The sequence below is a fragment of the Sprattus sprattus genome, assembly GCF_963457725.1.
Source record: "Sprattus sprattus genome assembly, chromosome: 4".
In the NCBI taxonomy this organism is placed as follows: domain Eukaryota; kingdom Metazoa; phylum Chordata; class Actinopteri; order Clupeiformes; family Clupeidae; genus Sprattus; species Sprattus sprattus.
The window spans coordinates 29,421,792-29,448,614 of record NC_137923.1 but is presented as its reverse complement, the minus strand read 5'-3'; the positions used below and the strand labels follow the sequence as shown (position 1 = coordinate 29,448,614).

Here is a 26,823-nt window from a genome sequence, read left to right as displayed (position 1 = left end):
GTTTGCGGAGGATGCTGACGGATGGAGAAGCCGATATCGTCTCTGTCGAGGGAATACATCACAAGGACATGTTTAAGGTGTCGATGTGGAATATCTGACGATTTACGCGGTTTGTCGGCCAGCAGTGGTTGTTGGGCGGCTGTAATCGGATCTGCTTTGAATTTGCAGATGTCTGTCTGAAAGATAAACTGTTGGCTTTCGATTATGATTGATGAAAGGATCAGAGTGAAAACGATATCAAATTACCACCTGTTACCAGAAAACCAGGTAAGCTTCAGTACTCTCACACGACACCCTCCTATTTTGATCATAATTAAATGTTGTCTGCGTGCGGTCTTGAGGAGGGTATTGCTATGTGATGTCTCAAAGACAAGATGCTTTAAGCATCAGTTATGCATTGTATGCCACAGTAGATAAGAACGTTATCAGTTCATCAGAAACATATGAGGAAGAGCAAGTAGCACGTAATTGTGTCCTCTTGATGTGGCCAGCTGTAACAAAATTTCCTGATAACTAATCAGGAGTTATAACTGTAACGGGCGGATAAGTACATGGCACAATTCTAACTATATTGCAAAAACATTTACTCTCCGCAGTGCTAAAAAAGTCTGTGGTGATTAAACCAAAACCCCTTTATCTATGGGAGGTATCTATTCCTTCACTCGAACGTTGGAGAAGGAGAATTGCCTGTGTGGGCTGTACTACTGGGCAACGTAGGCTACTGTAACGTTAGACAATGCCACGTGAGCGAATGTTGAGGACAATTGTCGGCATCCACCCCAAGTCCACCTGCACCGTTTTGCCAAGCATACATGGAAATACTATGTCCCCAAGACTAGCCTGCCTGCCCTATACCCAATTGAGAGCAGTCACTTATAGCTTTTCAGAAGAGCAGCATGGTCTTTAGGTGCTTCTGGTTTTCAGAAAGTCCAAGTCTATTCACTTCAGTACATAGTTTTGGGACAGGGTTTGATCTGCATTATGGTTTGATCTGCATCATGGGTGGCATAACGAATCACTGTCAATTCTGTTTCTGTTTAAACATGAACTTTTGCTTGTGCAGTTGTTCATTGTTGACCTCAGACCATATGTTATCATTCTGCTAGAACCACGTAGTTTTAACTGTATTCACCTAATTTTAAGATCAGGGTGCACACTGTACTTATACCATGTATGGGGCTGAGCCAGATTCCCTCACTGGCAGACATTCCCAATTCACTACTGAAAAGGGTCCTTCTAAAACATTCCCAATACACTACTGAAAAGGGTCCTTCCCTGTGTGGCAGAGCTCTGGAAAATAGTCTCCAGACTCTCCATGCTGAAACAGATATTCCCAGAGTTTGATGTCAGCTAGTTTCCTCATGAGTAGCTTTGGGTTTTTACAGCCACATGACTGATAGAACACCAAATTAAAGCAGCTCTGAAGCAGATGTGTCCTCCCTCAGCTCTCATGCAGTACCAAAGCTTACTGGTTCACTCGTTTCCCTCTCTCTCTCTCTTTCTCTCTCTCTCTCTCTTCCTCTCTCTCTCTCCCTCTCTGTCTCTCTCCCTCTCTCTCTCAATGCCTCTCTTAACTAAGGCTCGTAAATTAATACAAATCCGCCATATCGTGCAGGTGTTGCAAAATGTGCCCAACTGGAAACTGTGAATAGAGCCCAAAATTAGACTACATTAGAATATGACTTCTGGTAAAAAAAAATCAATCATTCAAAACCAGAGATATTTTCAGGTATGTGCCCGACTCTGATGGGGGTCCGGTAACCGAGGTAACAGGCTGTCATTTTGTACACCAGAGTACTTTTCTAATCATTTGATGTACTCTTCACAAGAAAAAGGGTAAAACTGTGTTTTAAAAGGAAATGGCTACTCATCCTTCATTCATGACTTCACTTTGTACCAATCATGAACTTGGTTCTATCATGGGCTTAGTTCTACGCTGTGTGGTCAATGGTGCTTAGTCCTGTTATTGAGAATTCCAGTTAATAGTGGACTTACTGACCAAAGCTATTTGTCAACGTCATTTGACAGCAGGTCATTGGTGTTAATGTACACGGTGGGACATTTTGTGAAATAGAGACAGAGGCACCTGCTAGAAATGTTTTTTTTTGGTCCTGATACTGACAGGAGCAGAGCCTTTTTTGCCGTGCTGGAGTTAGTGCACACAGTCTCCACACTGCAGCTCTTCTAGTGGCAGACCATAATAGCTAGGAAAATTGTTAAGACTAACAAGACAATCAGTTCTGATTGAATGAAGTGTTAAGATGCAGCCTTCCTGCCGCAGACATGGCAGACTCCTGCTGTGTACCTGCACTGGCAATTCCACTGTTACTATAAACCATTTACAATGGCATGATCTTATATGTGGGTGTAGCCTATCGGTTACACAGAAGTGTACACGAACAAATCTCTCCTATCATTCTCACTGCAGTTAGGCAGCCTTGTATTCTCACAGGCTTTGAAATGACAGCTGTTGAACTTAAAGGTTCTCTGATGAAATAAAGCCTCTCTCTTAGGTCCTCTTTCATACACAGGAGATTCCGTGCAGTGATTTGCACAGTAGGGTGAGATGGAAGCACCATTGGCAACGCTGTCTGATCCAGTACAGATCTAATTTCTTTTGGGACAGAAAGAGTGTTGACACGTCACTGACATTTTTATATACTCAGTTTCTCCCAGCTCTGCCAGTGCCATGCCCTCCCCCCACTCGCCCTTTGTCCTCACGTGACACAAATCACCCCGCTGCTGGCCAAGTGACAAACGTCGCTGGCAAGAATATGTGGCTCGAGTGAGATCTGTGGATAAGGTCAGGTGACCAGGACGTCAAGCGGGGAACGACACTGGTATTATTTCTGCCCACCCCCTGCCCCCCACCACCCCCCACCCCTTCAGCCCCCTAGGCCCCCCAACCCCCTGCTGCAGTGACACGGATGCTGTTTTGTGCATCGAATAGTAATACATCAGGCTGTTCATACAGAGACCAGGAAGCAGGGCAAAATCACTAGAGCATGTAGCATTTGCACTTACTAGTCAAGATAAGGCCAGATGGTGAGTGTGTATGTGTGTGTTTGTGTAGTAGTCTGCAGTCTTGAAAACCATAAGTTTATTTTTTTTGGGGGGGGGGGGGGTTGTCTGTAGAAAATTTAGAAAATGAATTAAAATGGCTAGTGGTCACCCATTGCTAACGTGATTCTGCGCAGTGATGGAAGTGATGGTCGTGCTGCTGATAATAGTAAGCTGAGTCATGTTGTCTTTCAGAAGCAGCAGCTCTAAGGGCTTAAAGGAAAACTTTGGGATTTTTCAACTGGGATCCTGTTTTTAGACCTTTTTTTCGGTCCAAATTTTGACTAGGGACAAAAACAATCAAAATCAGTCCAGGATGGCGTTAGGACACCAATACTGGTGTCCGCCAAACTGCAAAACAATGGAATACTAGGGAGCAAGCATTGTACCTCAAAGTAAACCACTTGTTTTCGCCACTGACAGACCCGTAAATGTAATTATAAGGGTCAGACAACATGGAAAAGATCCCAACAGAGATACACCTACGTCTGTTTACCTCAATAACTGTAGAGAAGAATAGGACTGTTTGTGCAGCCAGTGTTTTACCTCTCTCTTCTTCCGGCCTCTGATATAGCACCCCGTTCAGTGCCTGTAGTCAATCATTGAAAGGGAGGCACTCTTCCTTGAGTGACAACTCTAGCACCAAACAATAGGCCAATGGATTATAGGCACTGAATGGGGTGTCGGAGATGTGCATATGCACTGTAAATTGCTTTGAATAAAATAAAAGCGTCTGCTAAATTAATAAATAGTGAAAAAAATATTTTTCTCTTGCCCTTGGGCCAGTGCTTTAAATGTAGCCATCTTAGCAACTCAAAACAGTGTAAGAAATGGTCTTTTGAATGGTGGTGAATTTGTAATGACCCTGTTTTAATTAATTATTTAATGTAATGGTTGCTATGGAAGCATAATATATCCATATGCTGCAACTCATATGTGTCCTGAGTGTTTGTTAGAAACAGAATTACAGGCTTTCTTCTCTCAGAGGAGATGAGTGGCTGGTAAACTCTGGATGCCACATACTGGGGATGGGTATCCTTCAGGCTCAGAATAGCACTCACCAATCGTCAAACCGAGAAGAAGAATATAAAATAATATGATTTGGTGCAAAATAATAATAGTACATTATTTATAAAAATAACATAAAATAAAGTAATATGAAAATACATTTCACAGAATGGTGGTATTGATTCTGGATTTTCAATAGCTTTTTTTCTTGGACCTTGTTAATTCTCAGTTGACGTCATGCAGATTCATATTCAGATGCCCTTTTCGAGGCCATGCAGACAGGATCATGATGCTGAGCCCTGGAAGAGTCTAGCTCAACGCAAATGTTTACAGCGGACAAACATCAGGTTCAGCTGTAGAAAAATAAATAGATGGCGACCAACATAATGTTTCTCTAAACAGCACATTTACTCTGCAGTGTCTGTTCAGCCACAAGTATTTGCCACAGATGTGTACGGGTGTCTGGTCAGGATTTCACTTTGAAAAATCTTATGGGATTAGTCTGATAAGCTGGGAATGGCTACTCATGCGTTAAGTAATGGATTTAGAGTGCTGTCCGGACTGAAATTAAAGATATTTGCAAAATGAGGTTTAAATTAATTTACGATATTATGTTATCTCGTAGGTATTAAGGCCATACTCATGTAAGCGTACTGTGATAAATGGGATTGCAGTGTGCTGAAATGGAATGGTTTCTGTGCGTCCTATGTTATCGAGCTAACCTTATGTTTAGTGTGCATGCTGGGAAAAGTAGCTCAACATAATTGATTGAAAGAACAGTATAAATAAAGTGGATTTTAAAGTTAACAAAGTTCTTCATATCTGTCCACTCTAGGGTTAGCTTGGTTTGCATTGCAGAGTTAACACATTACCAGAAGAAATACACTAACATGTGCACACACACACTCACACAAACACACACACACACACACACGCATACACTCACACACACACGCGCACACAAACGTGCACACACATGCATGTTTTGGGTTCCCGTTGTTTCATTCAGTGGACTTTGCACAGTTAAGAAGCCTAGCTATGTGTGTTTTTTGTTTTCAAATGAACACATGGAGAATCCTGCCAGAGATACATTAATGCCTTTGATTGCTGTTGGCACTGTCCCAGCAATGATTCTCTCACAGATGTGCAATCAGAGAAAACAAAGCTGTACATGATTTTATGTCCTACCCCAATCTCTCGCAAATTGTGCATTTTATAAAACTGGATGTCTACACAGCATGAGGTCTTGTGTGGAAAAACAGTGCAGTGGTTCGGCCAATCCGCTTCTTTTCAAGGCCCCTCTATGTGATCTACTTATGTATTGAGAACTATTTCAGATCAGCGACATGTCAACGATTACATCAGAATACTTCCAACTGTTGACAAAATGAAATCTTCCCGTGTTAACTGACCCTTAGTGAAGTAACCAAATTATATTTTTCACCATAGCTTGGTTTAGATATTTCAAGTCAGTCTGTCGTTACTAATAATACGCACATTAATCTCTGTGCTATGATATCCTCCATTTGTGCCATGAATCTTGTTTATCTCTGTAGGCATGTACCTGTTTGTGTAAGGTCCTGGCAGGCCAAGTCCCATCCATCATCACAATTAAGGTCAGACGCTGGCTATATTAAAGTGTCACTCTCTAATTTTGGTCAGTTTCTTTATGCGCTGAATGGATCTTTTTACAAACAGTACAGGTCCCACCAACTGACAAACATCACAGCTGATTAACAGTGAAACATCATTGTTTAGGCAGTGGCAGAATTGATTGGCTTGTGACAGACTTTTACACATTAGTCCAAATAGGCATCAAGCAGCTACCTGATGATATGGTGGTCAGCAATTTCATTGTGTGTGTGTGTGTGTGTGTGTGTGTGTGTGTGTGTGTGTGTGTGTGTGTGTGTGTGTGTGTGTGTGTGTGTGTGTGTGTGTGTGTGGTGTGTGGTGTTGCTGGAAATCAGTCATTAAAACAGTCAATACAGTGATGTTCTTTAATTGCTGTGTAGTTTGGTGAGTGGGTCGTGTGTGTGTGTGTGTGGTGTGTGTGTGTGTGTGTGTGTGTGTGTGTGTGTGTAGAAAAGAGCGAGAGAGAGAGCTGCAACAATATTAAAAGAAGCTTTATGCCAAATTTTCTCAATTGTCTCCATAGCCAAGCAGAAAAAAGTCCTAATTCATGTGTTCTGAGAATATAAAGAAAATGAATTGATTCAGGGGCAGATGTTGGAGAGTGCAGCCCAAACAGAGACTTGCCCAGCCAGCAGAAAGTGCACACTGTCTGTGTTTTCATTTCACATTGAATGTACTAAACCTGCTGTTGATTGTGTGGCACTCGCTACAAAAGTGCATTTGAATGGAATCATGGGACCAATAGAAAGTGAAACAAAAGTTTAGCAGTCAGGAAATGTATGATGAGGTGTCATCAAACATAGAGATATTTCTAGGCCATAATTCTACACCCATTCAAATATAAATAAGCCAACCAAATGTTGTAGCAGCTACACAAAGGAAAGGTGATGAAGTGCAGAAGAGATGGCAAGATATAGAAAGCACCAATGCTGGCATCGTGTCTGGAAGTCCCCTTCCACACACACACCTCAAACGCATAGGTGGACTACACCTAATCTCCTACACACACACCTCAAACGCACAGGTGGACTACACCTAATCTCCCACACACACACATCAAACGCACAGGTGACCTACATCTAATCGATCGCTTCTTGCACACCTCCCAACGTTTTGCCTGAATCTCCCACTTTTCCTTTAACCCTCCCATGCATGCATAGGTACATGGAAGGAAAAGTGCAGTTTGTCATTCTGCAGTTTTAGTGTGTGTTTGTGTGTGTGTGTGCAGTCAGTTCATGTTTTTGGTTGCAGTTACTAAATGAAAACGCCTACAGTGGACACTAACATGTTAGTACAGCTGTCCGTTAGTCTCAATTTCATTTAATGTTCTGGTCCATGATAATGCTTTTGGTGTAAAACTCTGAACTGACAGGCAGGCAAGTGAGGCAAGAGACAAGAGTCAGCAGATTTTCACAAAATGCCGAAGAGATCACTTGATAAAATATACCCATTTCTGCACATCCTGAGTAAGCGCTAACCTTATGGCCCTGATTGCATTAGGTTGGAAATACGGGGCAAGATAAAATCAAGAGAAACCTCGCTATTGAGAAGAAGCATTTAAGAAACGAGGGACTTTTTTCACTGTTTGACAGTCACCTGCTCAAATTCCTAGGAGACTGCCTGGAAGGGCCGGCAGCTTAAACACAGGGCCATGTGTCAATCAGGGAGACTTGAGACTGAGTGCTCCTGTGCTCTCTCCTTCAGCTCATGGGATCCAGGGGATATCTGTGGAAGGTTCCCTGCCCAGCTTTCATCGAAGCTGGTCTGATCTCAGATCAGTAGAGGTCTCACCGCCTGACAGGCTGACGTCGACACGCCTACTGAGGCTGTCCAGCTGCAAGGGTCCTTAGACAAACTCCAATAAGGGCTCACCTCATTCATGGCTTGACCTCCACACAGTATGCGCTGTGGACAGTTCCATTGAGGTAAGTCCTTGAAAAATTGGGAGAGAAACCAAAGCAACCCAAGCATGGCTTTTCCATACTTGAAGACGCATAATACATGTAGTTGCATGTGAGATACATGTAGTTGCATGTTAGATTCATGTAGTCGCATGTTAGATTAATTAAGTTGCATGTTAGATACATGAAGACGCATGTTAGATACATGTAGTTGCATGTTAGATACATGTAGTCGCATGTTAGATTCATGTAGCTGCATGTTAGATACATGTAGTCGCATGTTAGATACATGTAGTTGCATGTTAGATACATGTAGTCGCATGGTAGATTCATGTAGCTGCATGTTAGATACATGTAGTCGCATGTTGGAATCATGTAGTCACATGTTAGATACATGTAGTCGCATGTTGGATTCATGTAGTCACATGTTGGATTCCTGTAGTCGCATGTTAGATACATGTAGTCGCATTTTACATTCATGTAGCTGCATGTTAGATTCATGTCCATTTTACTTCATGAAAGAGCTCATATCATGTATGACCCAGTTGTAGCTGCGTTAATAGAATCTGAGGAGTTACTCAACATGTGGTAATATGGCAGCTTAAGATATGGGTTGAAACACTAGTGTATCCCCATCTCATACGCTGTTCGGTCAAGGCAATTATATTTCAGGCAAAGCGGTTGTGACTTGGATATTGAGAGAAACAATTGGGCCCTGAGCCTGGACTTGTCTTAAATAGTGGCCCTGACTTTCTACTATTCCCTGGGACAATCCATGGCACATTTGCTGCTGTCTTAGTATTCAGTGTGTTGGGTTGCAGCTAATTTGATTTCCTTGCATCCCCTCAGTCCGCTGACAAATAACAGTTGGTCTGATTAAGAAAGATCTCCATTCACAGCCTGTGTTTCACGGCTCCGCTCCACCTACACTGAAGCTAAAGTAATGGTGCCCAAGTGGCAAGAGCCGTGGCTTCTAAAGCCATTTATTAGCACGCTAAAGCTCTCAGTCTGCGAATTAATTATTTACAATGGAGGTTAATAGGCTGCTGTTACAGTCTCCTGCAGACTGTGACTTTGGGACCTAATTCTATCAAAGGGAAGAAGTCAAGGAGATCAACTGAGCATAAAGCGTCATATACTGGCACCACTGACGTTTAACATCACCATTAGAGGGTTAACGCACATGATAATACTTTTTATGTTGCAGTATGCATACTCTTTTCTGTTTAATGTTGCAGTATGCATACTCCGTTCTGTTTTAATAAATGAGCGAATGCTTCTGTTCGAATTTATGGACTCATATTTTCCTGGAAAGCTTATGAATGTGTTTGTTTCTTTGTGCAGGGCAGTCTCCCTCTAAGTACCATAGCACATGGATTTCAAGACTTCAAATGAAGAGGTACAATGCTTATTGATGTGTCCAGAGAATCATTGTTTAGTTTTGTTGTTCATTGTAATGTGTCCATGAAACGTGCCCATTGCTCCCTCTTTTGTTGGCATAGTCTCAATTTTTCGTCTGTCTGGAAATATTTGTTTAACGCAGCAGGAGACGATGCAGATACGTGAGAGGCATTTGTCTCGACTCTTAGTATTTGGAGCGGTATAATCGAAAAGGTTTTTGATAAATCATTAGCATAAACACAGCTAGGGGATTGAGTTGTTGCATTCACGCCGTATTGTGTCAAATTACCACAATGATTTAGTATGCAGCAGCATTGCAATAAAACAGCATCACTTCAAACATACGCTGATGGCATATGGAGGCTTCCCTCTAAAGGCACTGGTCTGCTTACCAAAGTTGTGGTCAAGAGTCTGATTGCTTTAACAGAGGCTTTGCCCCTTTTGACTTTGAGGCTGTCCTGCAGCCAGCCCAGTGTTGAGTAAGCTCCCCCAGGAAGGATCCCCAGAGTGCAGACGTGCAGAATGCTTTTCCTTCCCTCTGCCAGGGGCACCAAGCGTGCAACACACAGCCCTTATTGCCATAAGATTACTGAGGAGACGTATATAACACACACAATACGTTTTCATTCATCTGAAGTGACTGTATGTATTAAAGCTTGCCCTGCTTCTTGCCTGATGTAATGGCCTATTTAAACCTTAAACACTAAGTTCCAGTATTCTGGCTCTTGTGGAATGTAAACATCGATACCAGCTGCTGTTCAGAAAAATGATGAATGAGCTGAGAGAGGCTTTGTAAAACCTTGTAAGTGACATATTCTCCTGGTCATATTTTCCTTGTGTTCCTTCACATGTCAAAATTAATAGATTGAGCTAATCTTAACAAAATATTCCCCTAAGGAATTGTTATGAATATTTGGGGCTGACATAGATGAGAGTGTCAGTTGTTTTGTTGTTGGTCTCCTTGTTTGTTTTATGTAATTAATTACACACATTATTAATCACACATATTATTTTACACTATTCAATTGCTTGTATAAAATCCTTATTACCGTGGCTCATTTAAGCTGCTCTGGAGGCCCTTAAAAAGGCAAGGATATTTTCGGGAAGATAATATTCATTTTCATTGCATTTGTTCCTTTGACTATATTACTGAGCATTTGGAAACTAATTGTTGCTTCTGTATTGCATCAAATACACAACGGAATATAAGATTTTAGAATATGTTTGAACCACAGCCACCAAAATGTTGGGAATTCAGAATTCTTTGCGCTCGACATCTGCCAAGCTTCTCATCCCCAGTTGTGTGGAAGTCTGCTATATATATCGGAATGCGTAGTCCGAAGCACGTCTGAATTCTCAAGCATTATCAACAAGCAATTAATTTGAGTTTTGAGCACCTGGCTCCTGTAAAAACTCCGCAAGGCCATCCAACACATTGACACAACGTGCGTTGTCTAGTGCTGATGATCTCATTCTCCAAGTGGAAGATGACAGTGTGGACAATAACAAGGAAACAAAGGATTGAAGTGGAGCTGCTTCCTCTGTGATGTTTTTATGCTGAAAATTGAAAGGCTCCGTCACCGGTCAGAATGTTCCCGGAGCCTTTGGTGGATTGTTGGCAGCTTGTTGGCGTAATACATTTGACTTTTGCTTTAAAGGAGCCCTCCTTGCCACAGTCACACACAAAGAAGCAGCTCTTTGTTTGACTCGGTGCCGTGACTCACTCCCGGCACTCCTCTTTAAACACCCCTGTACTCGTAGATGCGAACACCATAAAAAAACATGACTGTGTTTCTCATTGTGTGAACGTATTTGTCCTCGCTGCCCACGTTCACTAATGCCACAAGTCATGGGCAGTCTCAAAGCTCCTTCTATAAATAGTCAACATAGTCTTTTCCTCCCTTGGCTTGAGGATAACAAATTCGCCCTGTTTGACAGCATTCTCAAGCAGGCTGACGTTGGAGTGTCTGTCATTAATAAGCTTGTCATGAATAGTTGGGCTCCATCCTTTAGGTTTCGCCGCAATTACAAGGACAAGATAGGCATCCTAATTAGTGGAGGGGAGGGTCTATAGAATGCTAATTTACATGTGGTCAGGTCTTACAGACTGCAGTGTGAGATGTCAGACCCTTCACAAATTTCTTAGGGCTGTGTGTGTCTGTGTGTGTGTGTGTGTGTGTGTGGTGTGTGTGTGTGTGTGTGTGTGTGTGTGTGGTGTGCAGTGTTGCTGGAAATCAGTCATTAAAGCAGTCAATACAGTGATGTTCTTTAAATGCTGTGTAGTTTGATGAGTGGGTCGGATTGATTCTCAGGGATGTCTGCCTCAGATAGATGTTGTGCAGTGCCTTTATTGAACAACATTTTTATTTGTATTTGATTGTCACGTTTTTTTTTTTATTAGCCCTTACTTCTATGTCTTAGAATTAATCAGTGCATTAATTGGTGCATTTATCCACAAAATAGAACAGTATCTAATTGATCATTTACTTAATGGGCTTAATTGAATTTGCGGTTATGTACGACACACTGTGCATACTACAACTGCTACTTTTTCCCCTCTGCCTTGGTAGTCTCTTCTCCCCTATTATACTTATGGACTAATTTTACAAGTGATTCAAAGATTATTGACTTGAAACATTTGGAGCATAGAATTAAGTTTGAGCAACAATGACTAGGGATGCACCGATCCGCTTTTTTCACCTCTGATACCGATACCGATATCTGAGGTTTACTATCGGCCGATACCGATCCGATACCGATATAAAAAAACAGCGCGAAACTATGGTAACTGTGTGTATGTGTGTGACCACACGTGCGAGGGAGAAATGAGGAGTGCATGACATGAGATCTTGGTGCATTTTTTGCTCATTTGCTAATTAACATCATGTCTAGTCATCACTATCAATTCATAACATAGGCTAAAAATAATCACAAATAATGTACGTTCTAACTAGCGCTAGTGTTCATATTAGTTAGCAATCAAATATCCACTAGCGTCAACTTTAACGTTACATTGTAGAGGTTCAGCATGGTGACCTGTTAATGTATTTGCTGGTTCTAGGCTGTTAAAAGACCCACGATTACCAAAGCAGTATTCTTTATCTCCCTTTAATGTGCATTCATCAATTTCCATTACATGACGATGCATGTGATCCTACATATGTGTGTGTCTGCAATGAGAATGGGGACTAATTAGCACTGCACTGAATTACTTTAACATGAGTTATTGCTACACGATAACAATTACACAACTAATATTACTCGATACATATAATTGTGGACATTACACAAGGCAACATATATCTCATTCATAGCTCATCCAGTCGAAATCTTAACAGGATGAACCCATATTACAGCCAATCAACATCAGGACATAACTAAATCTCCGCTTAGCATGCTAATCGCTACTAATAGCAATGTGCACTCATAATACACTACCTATAAACATAAACATAAATAAAAAAATTTAAAAAACTTTTTTTTTTTTTTTTTTTTTTAAAGGCACAATATGCAACAATTATGCTTCAGGATTAGGGTTAGGATAAGCAGTTTAACCTTAAAATAACAGCTTAAAAAAAATTGGGGCGCTACAATGACTTTTAATATGGAGAATTGCGTCCGTGCCAATGGCATAGCAGGGTCGATAGGCATATAACTGCCTTCTGTAGTTTTGCCTGCCGATGCCCGCCGACCTGACTTTGATTACCTTCTGCCGATCTAGTAAGTAGCTTATTTGCCGTCTTGCTTAGTCTTGTGTTGCACATGATTGATGTTTGACTGTAAGGACAGTCGTTGAGTAATTAGTTTGTCATAATGTCAAAGTCAGCACATTTCAAGAGATTTCGCTAGTTTTAGCTGCTAGCATACCTTTAGCGAATAGCTATTAATCCTTAATGCACCTTTAAGCCACCGATACCCGATCTAGAAATGTCTTCAATATCGGTACCGATACCGATACAAATATCGGATCGGTGCATCCCTAACAATGACGATACAAAATGCATGTTAAACCACACCAGTGCAATTGCCAATGCCAAGAACAGTCCCAAGGTGTCATCCGATAATTCATTTCATGGTCCATTAAGTGTTCTTTTTAAATGACAGATGACAAATGTTTGTGCCCATTTGAATTGCTTACAGTCAAAGACTGGGATTTATTTGCTGCAAGATGGCAACGAAGAACCCTTCAATGTGCGTCTGCATCTGGCCAAGGACATTCTAACCCTTCAGGAGCAAGATGTCATCTGTGTGACCGGGGAGCCCTTTTACTCCAGTGTGAGTAATCCAGTAATTCAGTGTGAAATTAAGATGGCACTCTGACACGGAAAATGTTCTGGAGACGTCAGTCAAAAGCATTTGTGAAAATTACATGACGTTTCACCAACATAATGACAGTAATGTCCTTTCTGGAACAGACCAGGTACACTTTTTTGCAAAGTGGTAAGCCATTAGGCGAGTGTGCACGTCAGTTCAAATTAAATGAAACATGTTGAGAATTTACTTGCATGGCCTGTGACAAATCTTCTGTCTTTTTTTGTAATGATTTGTTTCTCTCTTTCCCTGCCCGGTTCACCTTTTAATTCTTCCGTTCTTTAATTCTTTATAGGAAAGAACCGTGACCATCCGCCGTCAGACAATAGGAGGATTTGGCCTGAGCATCAAGGTATGTTCTCACAACCGCAGCACGAAACACACTACAGACCAGAACAAACGGACGCTAACTAGAAGCTAACTCCACCACTGTCCGTCTCTTCTAGGGTGGCGCAGAGCATAAAATCCCTGTTGTGATATCAAAGATATCAAAAGAACAAAAGGGTAAGCTTTTATCTCTCTGTCGGCATTTCTTATGGTGCTACGGGTTTCTGCTCCTTAGCTGATATGTTGACGTTTTGCTTGCACAGCTGAGCTCTCTGGACTGCTCTTCATCGGAGATGGGATCCTTCAGGTATGTCTCCCGCATCACTGATCGCCTTCTCTCTGCTAAGCTACATGGTGCTCCATTCATCGTGCTTTTTGTGTGTGGTCAACCCTCACTGACGGCAATAATGAGGCGCAGTCTTGCACTTCCTGTATTTGACAAAACTTCCTGTTGCTTTACCACAGTGCCCTTCATCAGCACATATTGTTTTTTTTCATTGCTTTTCAGATCAATGGAATTAACGTGAGAAGCTATCGACATGAAGAGGTGGTATGTTACAAATCCCTGCCTCTTAATTTGCATTTATGCAAGCTCTGTGTCAGTATGAGAACACACTGGCTGATGGCGCGTGTAAGCAGTTCAGATTGTTGTTTTTCCGATATGGAGACGTGCCGCTTTGATCCCAGCTGTCACTGTGTTTCAGGTGCAGGTGTTGAGAAATGCAGGGGAAGAGGTCACACTGACCGTGTCCTTCCTCAAGAGGACACCAGCCTTCCTCAAACTACCCCTCTGCGAAGACTGCACCTGTACGTCCTAGATCGTGTTCGAGACACCCTAGCTAGACACCTTAGCCGCATATTTCATCCTGCTTCATGCCCTATTTTTCTTTGACACTTTAAATCTCCCCTCTTTACTTCCAAGGTGTTCCGAGCGACCAGAGCAGTGGAACATCCTCGCCGCTCTGTGACAGTGGTCTGCATCTGAACTATCATCCAAACAATACGGTACGTTTTTTTCTTTCTTCCAGAAACCATTCACTTTGCTTGTCACATGAGTTTGAATGGACATTCCTCTTTGGTATATTCAGTCACTCAGCGTGTGCTTTGAAACAGAGGCCTGAGGTGCACTCGCAGTGGGTGCTTTTCAAGGTAAAGCAAATTGGATGGGCTTCATTAGGGGGGCGGCAACTCTTGGCTCACAATCGCACTTCTTTTTTTTTCTTTCTTTCTCACTTCCAGTAGAGTGTGACTGATCTGCACTGCCTATTATGACATTGTCTCCTGCAAAGAAGGATGGATTACAGGTCCTGGGCCTTGCTAGGGCATGTTTTTCGCAGCTCTGTATTGCCTTAATATTTCACTGAGCCTTAAAACCCTGAAGTTGTGTCTCCCCAGTGTTTTGTGAGACACGGGGCAAATGAAGCATGGTAATGCGTGTGTGTGTATGTGTGTGTGTGTGCGTGTGTGTGTGTGTGTGTGTGTGTGTGTGTGTGTGTGTGTATGTGTGTGTGTGTGGGTGTGTGTGTGTGTGTGTCTATGGTAATCCATGTGCTCGCTCTCCACTGGCACTTAGCTCCCATTGCACAAGCATAATTGACCAACGACAATGGAAGCAGAGGCCTGAAACGATGTCTGAATCACAAACGCACCATTGATTTGGGAGCCAAGGCCCCCACGTCCTTGGCTGTTTTCCTAATTCCACTGTGCGTAACACATCGAGCACATTAAATTCTGATCCAGACAAGTTTGCAGGGCGGGGTTAATTAGCACAACACTGATGTTTGCATTCGTGTCTCTATGGCCCTGTGTCACGTGGCATGTTGACCATGACTGAACAATGCCTCGTGTTGAGGCCCTGCTCCTTCTCATTAAAGATGAATTCTTCAGCTTCGCTTCACGCAGGGTTGAGGCTGGCCATGCCAAGTGTGATATGACTTTGGATAGGCGACCCCCGGTGTTTCACAGCCACGTGAATCACTGGGAAAGCATGTCACTCCGGTCTCGGGCTCATGAATGTATGCTGCCTGAAGCTGGGGTTTTTAGTTCGGCAAAAAAACGGCGAAGAAGAAAGAAATGTGTTTTTTTTTTTGCCTTTCTCCCCAGGACACGTTGTCATGCTCGTCGTGGCCCACGTCCCCGGGCCTGCGCTGGGAGAAGAGATGGGTGGACCTACGGCTCCTCCCCCTCCTCCACTCGCGCCTCTCCCAGTACCTGCCAGGCTCCGATGTCTGCAGGTGAGTCGGCGCTGCTGCTGGGCTGGGTTGGGGGTGGTTGGGATGGGTTGGGGCGGGTGGGGGCGTCTGTCTGTCAGAGGACTGCTGCTGGGAGCGCACAAGTGTCACGCTGCTGCATGTCTCACACAGGGAGCTGCAATATGCAGTGGGTTATATGCAAAGACCATCTTTAGATTGCATGATTTAAATTACAATATTTTCTTGGCTATATACTGTATGCATACAGACAGACAGACAGACAGAGACACACACACAGCCACACACACAGCCACACACACAGCCACACACACAGCCACACACACACACACACACACACACACACACATATACACACAGCGAGCAAGCTGTGGCTGAGACCACATTTTCAAGGAAACTACTACACTGGATGGATTACGCTTTCTCTAAATATATATATATATGGGGCGGGGGTGGCGGGGGTGGCGGTGGTGGTGTCAACACATGACTGATGCAAAGAGCATGGATAGTGAGCTAGCTACGGTGAACAATTAGTTACCCTTTATCCATAAGGAAAAGGCCTAATTTTGTCAAGCTGTTATAATCAACTGAACTATAATTGCTATTATGTTAAATACGGGAAAAAACGTTCCATTATGAAGTCGAGGGATCTCTTCACAGTGTTCCCCCCTGAACTGTTGTTCCTGCAGGCAGAATGCTTTTCAAGTGATTGCAGTGGATGGGGTGTGCAGTGGGGTGATTCAGTGCCCTACTGCTGAGGAGTGCCTCGAATGGCTCCAGGCGATAGCTACCAATATATCAACTCTCACAAAGCACAATGTAAGTATCAAAAGCCCCTGTTCTCCCTGCGTTTGAAATGAAAAACTGAGACTTTTAACAAAACGATTATCGTAAGGGCCTTTAAAGGAGTATATTTCATTAATGTAGGCAGTAGGCACCCTTTATCTGAACTTGTTCCTTGGCTACTGAGAGCCGGGAGACTGTCAAATAGCCCCAGAGAAGCATAGCACTGGAATAAAAAACTTTAGAGAACATGTTATGTTTGCTTCAAGGAAAGCCTTGAGCAGTTCTTTGAGGGAATAAGCTGGGGAATAGGCCCCGCCAGGTTCAGCACTGATCCATCACTTCTTTTCAATTAGCGTCTTGCCTGTAGCCATGTCATCCTGGTGACAGATCCCATCAGGTAGAGGCTAATTGCTCCTCGTTGGGTTATCAAAGCAGCTGCTCCGCGGCAAAATGAGTGTTTGTTTTTGAGTTTCCAGACTAAGTGCACTGAATAAATAAGTTTGCTAGCTCGATGGGAGAGGTTTAGGTTAAAGTCCCACCGTCAGTTCTACTTCTGCGGCACTGAATTCTGGCGGTGAAAGAAACAGAACTAGTGGCCCCTACAGATCATCCATAATTCAGCCTGGAATGACAGTGCCAGTTCATCCTGGTATATGGAATGACAGTGCAGGGGTTGGAGGGAAATTACAGTGGACTCTGGAGACTGGACTTCTCTGCACTGATGCGTCACTCAAACACCTTTTGGAGAGCATTTTCCCTTCCAAGGGGGAGTATCCTAAACCATCTTGTTGACTTAGAGGTGTGCAATTCTGGTGAAAGCTTGTTGATATCTAAGCTCAACAGCAAAACAAATTACACTCCCTTCTGAGCTCTTGACGCAATGTGTTGATTGGCTAGAATTGTTTGTGGCTTGGGTCAGTTTGCTGAATTTGGATTAGAATCACGTACTGAGCCTTTAACCCTCTGAAAAGGCAGTGCTCAGAAGAGTTGTTCTGAATAAAGCGCACATTAGTTGAGTGTTCCTGGCTTTTGAAGCTTTGCAGTTACCATGCTGAAAATGCTTTTAACACTAAAAGGTCTATATCCCTCGTCCGGGATATTTTTATTTTTGAGTTTTCGTCTTAGAGACATAAAAAGAACAACCACGGAACATTGAACCCTTTTCTAATATTATTGCTCAGGTCTTCTAGAATAGAATCATATATTCCATTTGTGCATCAATGTTTTTAGTTAAGCGAAATGTACAAAAACATCAAGGCATGTCAGACAACTTAGAAAAGTCTAAAAGGCCTTGGACCTTAGAGTGTTAAGCATTGTTGCTGTGTCTGATGTTAAAAGCATGCTTTTAGACAAGACAGATATGAAGCATGGTCTCTAAGCGTTTTTATCGCACAAAAAAAAGATGACATCTTTTATTGCGGCTGCCACCAAGCACTTTATGTGTCTGTTGCTTGTTGACGTGTTGCACTTCTCCAAGCTTGCAAAGAAGATCCGTTTTCTAGGACATCATGAAAAAACATTCTGTTCCGAGTGACCTTTTTCTCCCAGTGGCTAAAATCTTTCATGCGTGGCGACCATAGATGCAGTGCAAGAGCATGTGAGGGTAAACAAGATGAGGTTTCATTCCTCTTGCTAGACCCACTTGGCCAAGAGGCAAAAGGCTTCAGGCACAGAGGAAGCAGAGAGGGAAAAAAAGAGGGAGGGAGGGAGAAAGATGGAGAGAAAGAAAGAAATAAAGCAAGAGAAAGAGGAACAAGAGCTAAATAAAGTCAAAAGGAAAAAAAAAGAAAGAAAGACAGAGAAATAAGTAAAGGAAGGAAGGGAGGAAGGAAGAAAGAAAGGAAGAAATAAATAAATAAAAAAAGACAACCCTCGTCTCATTGCACTCATATCTCCTTTGGTTGGTAGCAAGCAGCTCAGTTAATGAGTGGGCGCTGTTAGTCACTGCCGCTGTGGGGAATGCTAATGCTAACGCTAATGATGAGGCAGCCTGAGGGCACAGCTGGAGCTGGAGCTGGAGTCACAGGCACAGGCGGAGGCAGAGCAGTACGCGTGTGAAGGACCGGGCTCCTCCGAGGATGTCATGTGTGATCTGATGTGTGATCTGATGGGGCCCCTGTTTAATTGGGGTAAGGTTCTTTAAAGGTCACGCCGCACACAAAGCGGAGGTCTTTTTTCCGGATGGACTCTTTTTTTTTTTTATGGTGGCTTAGAGCTGCAACCCGTGGCTGCCTGCAGCTTTTCTGGACTTACACAGTGCCATTCACTGGCTTGGAGGCTCTGGGATCAGTAGCTGACTGATGGTCAAGGGAGAGAAGAGGCCAGGCCAGGCCAGGCCAGGCGAGGTGTCTCTGTTGTTTGGGGTGGAGAGGTTGGACCTTGCCAAAGAGGAAGGGATGGCATTCTAGGACTGTTGTTTGCCATTGCAACTATAAACCCTGCAACTAGAAGTGCTGCTGTGCTTCCATTTCTTCTATTTGTATTTACAAAATGACAAAATGAATGAAAAAAAAACACATTCTAATCTTTTTTCCCTTCCTGTTTTCTACCTCCTTCTTATCATGGCGTCTACCTGATCGTCATGATGCAGGTGAAGAAGAGTAACCGGAACTTTCCTGTTAATCAGCAGGTAAGGGAACAAAAGCAGATTACATTTTTGGCATACCTGTGGATCTGGTTGTAGATCCAGTAGAATGTTTTTTATTTAATACCAACACAAACAAACACATCTGCTTGTCTGGTTCACTAAAGTTATGCTTGTGCCCAGAGGGTAATGCAGTGTTGTGTCACAGTTAAAATTTTACTGCGCCATATTTACTGAATATTTTACAAAAGACTTTATAAATAATTCTATGGATAGTCAGACTAAACTTCTGACTTGTCATAACAGATGAAAATGCAACCCTTTCGGGAACAGAGAAAATGCTCATTTGCATCGCATTCAAATTAACATTTCATGCATTATTAACGAGTTGTGACTCAGCCAGGTAGTCTTTGTCGAGTCTTCCAAAATGGTAAATGTTGTGACAAGACCCGAATGGTACTGTTTCATACAATGCCTATTTAGAACAAAGCCTTTTGCCAGAAATCTAGATGACAATTAGAGGCCATGTGGCTGCTCTAGGCATTCCGTCAAGAGATGCTCCCCTTAACCCATCATGAAGAGTGACTGCTCATCCTGGAACCGTCACTCGCCTAGGCTTTCCAAAACTCACCCGCACAGGCAGCCCTGCGCTCCCGGAGCGCGCTCTCTCTCTCTCTCTCTCTCTCTCTCTCTCTCTGTCCCTCTCTATGTCTCTCTCTCTCTCTGTCTCTCGCTCTCTTTGTCTTTCTCCCTCTCTCTGTCTCACCATGGCTGACACGGCCTGACAGGCAGGTAAGAGGCTGGCAGCCACGGTGAATGATAAGTCTGCTCCTGACTCCTGTCTGTTTCCCCTCCCTGCCAGATCATCTTCATGGGATGGGTGGAGGAGAAAGAACAGGACATGGTGCAGGACCGAATGTACACACCCAAGTTCCTTGCCTTGAGGGGCTCCTCGCTCTTCAAGTTCTCAGCGCCGCCTGTAAGTCCCTCTGCCGTGAGACACGTCCAACCGCCTCCCGTGGTGAAGCGGGTGCCGTGTGGGTCCGCTGCTGGCCTTCAGGCTCAAATGAGGTGTTTTCTTCTCAAGAGCTTAGCTGAGAGGCTGTGCATTTCTCACAATACACTTTAATCACCTTTTCCATGTGAGACTATGCTGGGTCTCTTAATAGAGCTAAGCTTAGAGGCTGTGCATTTCTCACAATACACTTTAATCACCTTTCCGGGTGAGACTATGCTGGGTCTCTTACTCTTAACACAAATCCCAAAACCACTCACACTAAATGCAAAACACTTTATGGCTCCTGCAAAATGCTACTTTGCTTTCAAAACAATGTTATCTCACATCAAAAGGGTATTTTGTTTTCAAATGACAAACACAGACCATTATATGAGTAGACATTTCAAGCATTGATTGAACACTGATGTGCTGAATGGAAAACACTACTATGAATGGGAAAACACCAGTGTGAAGGCCTTATCCGGAACATTATGCCTTTCCATGTTCAGTGTTACTATACGCTTACTCCTGTTGTAAAATATTACTGTATAATGTTTTTACTCAAATATAAAACAACACAAAAATAAACAGTAACAACTAAAATATTTTCTTTATTTTTTTTTCCAAAAGTGCTGTAGCCTTTACATCAAAGAAAACACCACTGAATGTGTAAATGTGCACAGAACAAACAATAGGATATAGGCCAGTACAGTCAACAAAAAAAGAAAGAAAAATGTTAAACAAAAAAGGACAAAAAACTAGGCTGCATCCTGTTAAAGACAAAGACAATGCTGACAATATTGTATCAGAAATAGACCTACACAGTGTAGTGAAACACTTGAAAATAACATTGGATTGAATACAGTACAGTATTGTGTCAGTGCTGATAGGACGCAATCAGTTCTGGAAATGTATATGACCTACTTGCACATAGTCATAGCATAATGGTTTGACTCTGTTGGAGTTTCTGACAAAAGGCACTGTGTGCACCTGCTTCATTCTCAAGGTGTTCCGCCTTAGAACATGGTCCACTGTTGCTAGGCTCACTGTATTGATGTTTAGGAATATGTCTTGGTCATCAATGGTTGCACTTTGTATTTGTTTACGTACTTTTACAAAAAGAGTACAATGTAAAATACTCTAAATACAAGAATACTATGCTCCTGATAAGGCATTCAAACTAGTGTTTTTCCTGTCATAGTAGAGTTTTTTTTAACTATTCTCTCTTCTGAATGTCCAAAGAAAGGATGCAACTGAGAAGCGGCTTATGTTTACAGAAGTTGAACCCTCTGGCCAGCCACCTGCATGGTCAAAACATGCTTGACCACATGGTTGGCCACAGCGGCCCAAATCTCATCAGAGATAATGGCTCTCCCTCTTGCTCTTTCTCTACCTCCTCTTCCTCCTCTTCCTCTCACTCCTCTGCCTTTCTGATCACCTCTCACTTCAATGTTGCCATCAATTGTTCTCCAAACCAGGAGCTGGAAATGGAAGTTTTGTTTGCCATTTGAATAGCAATGTGTTCTGTCTGAAAACAAGGAGGTTTTGGCATTGATGAAGTGTGCAAAGCAGAGAGGATGGTCTTTAGTGTTTTGAAGAAAGTGTGGATAACAATTGAAATCTTTTAGTTTAGTAGAATTGGTTTAGGGAGTTCACAAATGAGTTACAGGTTGTGGTCATTGTGTCATATGTTCCAGTTTTTGTGTTTAATCAATCGAGAAAAACTGTAATAGAGCTAGGCTTAGAGGCTGTGCATTTCTCACAATACACTTTAACCACCTTTTCCATGTGAGTCTATGCTGGGTCTCTTAATAGATGTCAGCTTAGAGGCTGTGCATTTCTCACAGTACACTTAAACCACCTTTTCCATGTGAGACTATCCAGGGTCTCTTAATAGGTCTCAGGTCACTGAATGGCTGGGAGAAACGCAGGTCACTGAAGCAGTATTTATATGCTCACTGTGCCCATTTTCTCCACCGTTATTATTGACTGTTCACACACATGGCCTCGTCTGGGCTGTGTGAGGGCCTTTTGTGAAAGCCATTAATCTATTCAGCCGTTCAGGGCTAAGAGAGCATAACCTGATTATCACCTGTCTGATGCAAAGAGTTCCATTTAATTTACCATTATCGGCCCGAATCAGTGATTAACTTTCCCAGCCCCAGGGGACGATGATGATTTTGTGGGATGAACAATGTTGATGCATGACATCTATATTAATGTCAGGAGTCGGTTAAAATAGAGGGTACGGACCTTGCCTCTAGTAGCCTCTGATACCACATCACTTCGGGTCAGTTTTCCCACGCAGTTAACTCAGTTTTCTCGCGGTGTTTTTGTTTCTCCTCTGTGTGCTTGTTTTGATGACTTGCAATCAAACAAACGTTTCTCAGTCAGTCTAATTAGAAGGAGCAGCCGAGTGTTTTACAGTAGTCCACATCAAAAGAGCACAAATGAGCTTATGTAATAGAGCTTGTGCTGTTGGCCTGCTTCAACGCAAATTGCAGCTGTGTTCACTTAAGACAGCAAATGGTGGGAACAGCTCAAGGAGGTGGGTGGGGAGAGAGAGCTCATTTACACTTCAGTCGTCTTCCAGGATGAAACTGCAGAGCAGTGCATCGGTACTTTTCTCATTTATTTCCCCTCAAAATTATTAATCAAATACATAGTGTCCACAAAAAGGCACAAGGAACTCCATATACTGTATATGCCCTTGTAGGGATATTTTATGACTATTAATATTAATATATATGTGTGTGTGTGTGTGTGTCTGTATAATATATTATTATAAGCACTCATACACATACACCACACTTTGAATACAAAATCAGGTACCCAAATTGACACTCCACATGGAAATGTAAGATATTTTGCTTTCCTGAAAACAAGTTGTATAAACTACAAAGACTACCTGAAATATTTCCCCCACAAAAGGGCAATGTATGTATGTATGTATGTATGTATGTATGTATGTATGTATGTATGTATGTATGTATATTTAAAGAACCGAAAGGTCATTCACAAAGGTCATTCACAAACCTGCAAGTCATCATCTCACCTGTAAACATGCAGCTCTTGGTTTGGCACTGTTTCCTGACACAGCAAATCCACCCTGCGTATGGCCTGCCTGTGACACACACCATTTGTTTCCACATAATCTGCTGTGTGAACAACTCCGTATGCATATGCTGAGGTGGCACTACTGTCTGGACAAACGTATCCCCTCAATCTCTTGCAAAGTTATTATCTCAAAGTATGAATAGCAAGAAGTGAATATTTTTTGGTGATTACTAAATGTTGAATATCTCTGCAGGTGACCACGTGGGATTGGACCAGGGCTGAGAAGAGTTTCACCCTCTATGAGATCATGTTCAAAGTCCTCAAGGTAAGACAAATGGCTGAGTTGTACCATTTTATAAATTCTAAACTCTACTATGGCTCCTGAAGTTTTCCTTTTCAATTTCAATGTGCTAAAATTTAGGTTTACACAACTGCAAAACGCAATTTCATCTGTGGGATTATCTAATTAAAAACACACCAAGGCATGTGATGGGCCTCAAAGTATGTTTCAATTTTTTTTTTGTTTACAATGCACCTAAATATCTTATCCCTGAAACACATTTTAATTGTACATACCCAACAACCTAACCTAACCAATATAACAAATGCCCAACCATAGCTTCTGAGCAGCAGGATGCAACAACGCACAACTGGCAAGAGAGCCACAACATGCCGCATGTTGTACCCGGGATCAATGAAGGCCCTCCTTCACAGTACAACATGCTGTGTCTGTAGCCCACAGATGCATATGACACACTGACATAACAGCCCATCAGCAGGATACAACAACAACAACAAAAAAACTGCCTTTGTAAACATTTCACTGGGGTTTTCAAGTAGGCGCGTTCAAACTATCAACTATTTCTAAGGATGTATGTACTATGTGTATTTATGCAATGGCCGAGTGTAACCCCTCCCCTGTGAAGTGAGTTCAGACTCTCAGTCACTTCAGCCCTGGGTGTCCCCGTCTGTCTGGGTCCTCAGGATGGCGACCTCGTGGACAAGCGGCGGCACTGCTTCTGCGTGCAGGTGGACACGGGCGAGGACACGTTCTTCAGTGTGGAGCTGGAGTGCGAGCTGCTCGTCTGGGAGAAAGCCTTTCAGATGGCCACTTTCCTGGAGGTGGAGAGGATACAGGTACAATGTGGAGTTGAGTGGAGTGAGTGAGATAGTGTTGCTGGTGGTGCTGGCGCTTTCTGAGAGCTATATTTGGTGTGAGAGCAGACAAGGTATTAGTTTGAAGGGTATGAAGAGAGAGAAAGGGCGAGAAGTTGAGAAGGGGAGAGGGGAAAGTTAAGTGGGCTAAGTGGAGAGAGAGAGAGAGTGAGAGAGAGAGAGAGAGAGAGAGAGAGAGAGAGAGAGAAAGCAAGTAGTTGGGAGAGCAACATAGAGGCGGGATGACTAGAGAGGGATTGTGTAAGACAGACAGATAATTAACAAACCACCATGCAGTTGTCCATGCACCCTGTATGTTTTTATACTATAAACAGGGATCGCTGAGGTGTTTTTTTTTTTAAACAAAAAAGGCGTCTTAGTGTTTTAGTCCCCCCAGAGTTTTGTTTTGTTATCGTTATCTGGAAGCCACAGAGTTTCAACTCCTCCGGGTCTTCATCAGATTGGATAGCAGTGAGGTTGTTGCTGGGATGTGTCTGCCCTTGCCCTGATAACAGAGATGGGCTCGAACACCTCACAGCAGGTCTGGCGGGGGGGGGGGGGGGGGGGGGGGGGCACGGAAGGGCTCGAACACCTCACAGCAAGTCGTGGGGCTTGAGTTAGCCTGCCAAGGTTGAACCACCCTGGCAATAATTCACGTTTCAATCCATAATTTTTCCCCTCCTGCCAGTGAAGAGAAACCTTCATTAATGCCCCTCCATGAATGTGTCTGTTGTGGTTAATAAACTAATTGCCTCATTAAGGGGGGCAGGAAGAGTGGAGAGGAGGCATATTGCTGTCTGACGTTTGTACCTCGGGTCTCACTTATCTGGCTGGCCAAATGTGTTTTTCAGTGTAAAACGTACGCCTGCATAATGGAGAGCCATCTTATGGGACTGACAGTGGACTTCAGCATGGGCTTCGTTTGCTTTGATGCTGCTTCAAAGGTAAGCTCAGAGGAATGGGGGATTGTGTTTTTAAGGGGGGATATTGTTTCAGTCTTCAGCTGAGACAATTAAAGAAATAGAGAATAGAGCAGACACTTTTCACTATGTGATTGGAAACATTTCAATGTTAAATAGGTCCAACAGAACATGTTGACATGCTTTGCAATCAGTGTATAGCTGAACTAAACAGTGGCGGGGGTGGGGGGGGTGTGTGCGCACGTCTGCTTTACATGTTTAGAAATATTGTTCCAGAGAAAATTAATAATGGAATGCTATGTAAATGTCAGGGAGAGAGAGACTGATTAATACCAGTGTAATGTTTTTTGGGAATGACTTTGAATTTTGTCCTAATGTAGCTTATAATGAGGGTTTTTTATGCAGCCGGTGTTATAAATCATACCAAAGTTATTGTGTTCTCTGGTAATTCTGGAGACCTTCATAATGGATTGCTCATCGAGAGGCTGTGGTGCAATCTATTTTGACTCCACAAATGAGCACCATGCAAGAGTCCCTGCACATCCATTATTCTGTGGCTTGCAGGCTGTGCTCTGGCGATACAAGTTTTCCCAGCTGAAAGGCTCCTCTGACGACGGGAAGAGCAAAATCAAATTTCTGTTCCAAAATCAGGACACCAAACTTATCGAAGCGAAGGTAATGCATGTCTTTCTCTCCAAGCCTTTTTAGCTATGCATGAAGATTCCTCCCACTGAAAAAATCTGACTTTTGATCCCAATTCTCCACACGGATGACATTTTTGTACTGTAATGTTTGTCTGGCATTAAGGAGAGAGAGGCACACCATCTCAGCAGGGCCAAAATAGCCCATAACAATGCTCCCCTCCACCAAAGGCACTTGAATCATCAGATGGAGGATTACCCTCACATAAGGGAGAGTATTGGCTTTGTGCTCATCTCATAGCTGAGACGTAATCCTCCCTGCTCAAATAATCATCTCCTAGCCTCACCAACTTGGTGGGAGGCTCAGAATTGCCTCCATTTGTACTCAGACTCAGAGCTGACTCGGCCTGTTTTCTCTTCCCCGAGACCGGCTCACTTAGATATGGCTGGCGGTGAAAGATCAAGATGAATAGTGCCCGCCGCGCCAGATCGCAGATAATATTTCAGCCATTATTTGGTCTCACCTTGGCCAGTTTGAGTCGGCTCGCTGGCATTTTCTCTGCCGTCTATAATTCATGGCGCACCTGTATATAATGGATGAGCTCCAAGTCTCACTGAGACACACACTTCTCCTCTCTTGTTTTCCCTAGGAGCTGGAGTTCTCCAACCTCTTTGCCGTGCTGCACTGCATCCACGCGTTCTTCGCCGCCAAGGTGGCCTGCCTGGACCCCATGTTCGTGGGGAGTCAGAATGCCGCCGCAGGGGCTGGGGTACACACCATCACCTCAGTCTCCTCCACCATGCCGGCGTCCAAGATCAAATACACAACCTGA

The 26,823-nt window shown here is 43.1% G+C and overlaps 1 protein-coding gene across 1 annotated transcript; it reads left to right on the top strand.

The window, feature by feature from the left end:
- Positions 1-204: 204 nt before the first annotated feature.
- On the top strand, positions 205-26,823 carry sntg1 (syntrophin, gamma 1; the record flags this gene model as incomplete). The annotated part of the gene is made up of 17 exons (XM_080836142.1): positions 205-267; positions 13,143-13,277; positions 13,609-13,665; positions 13,760-13,817; positions 13,904-13,947; positions 14,149-14,190; positions 14,345-14,447; positions 14,563-14,645; positions 15,744-15,874; positions 16,540-16,669; positions 19,227-19,265; positions 20,083-20,199; positions 23,528-23,599; positions 24,259-24,411; positions 25,281-25,373; positions 25,914-26,024; positions 26,641-26,823. The coding sequence occupies 17 exons, from the start codon at positions 205-207 to the stop codon at positions 26,821-26,823; spliced, it is 1,614 nt and encodes a 537-aa protein (XP_080692268.1).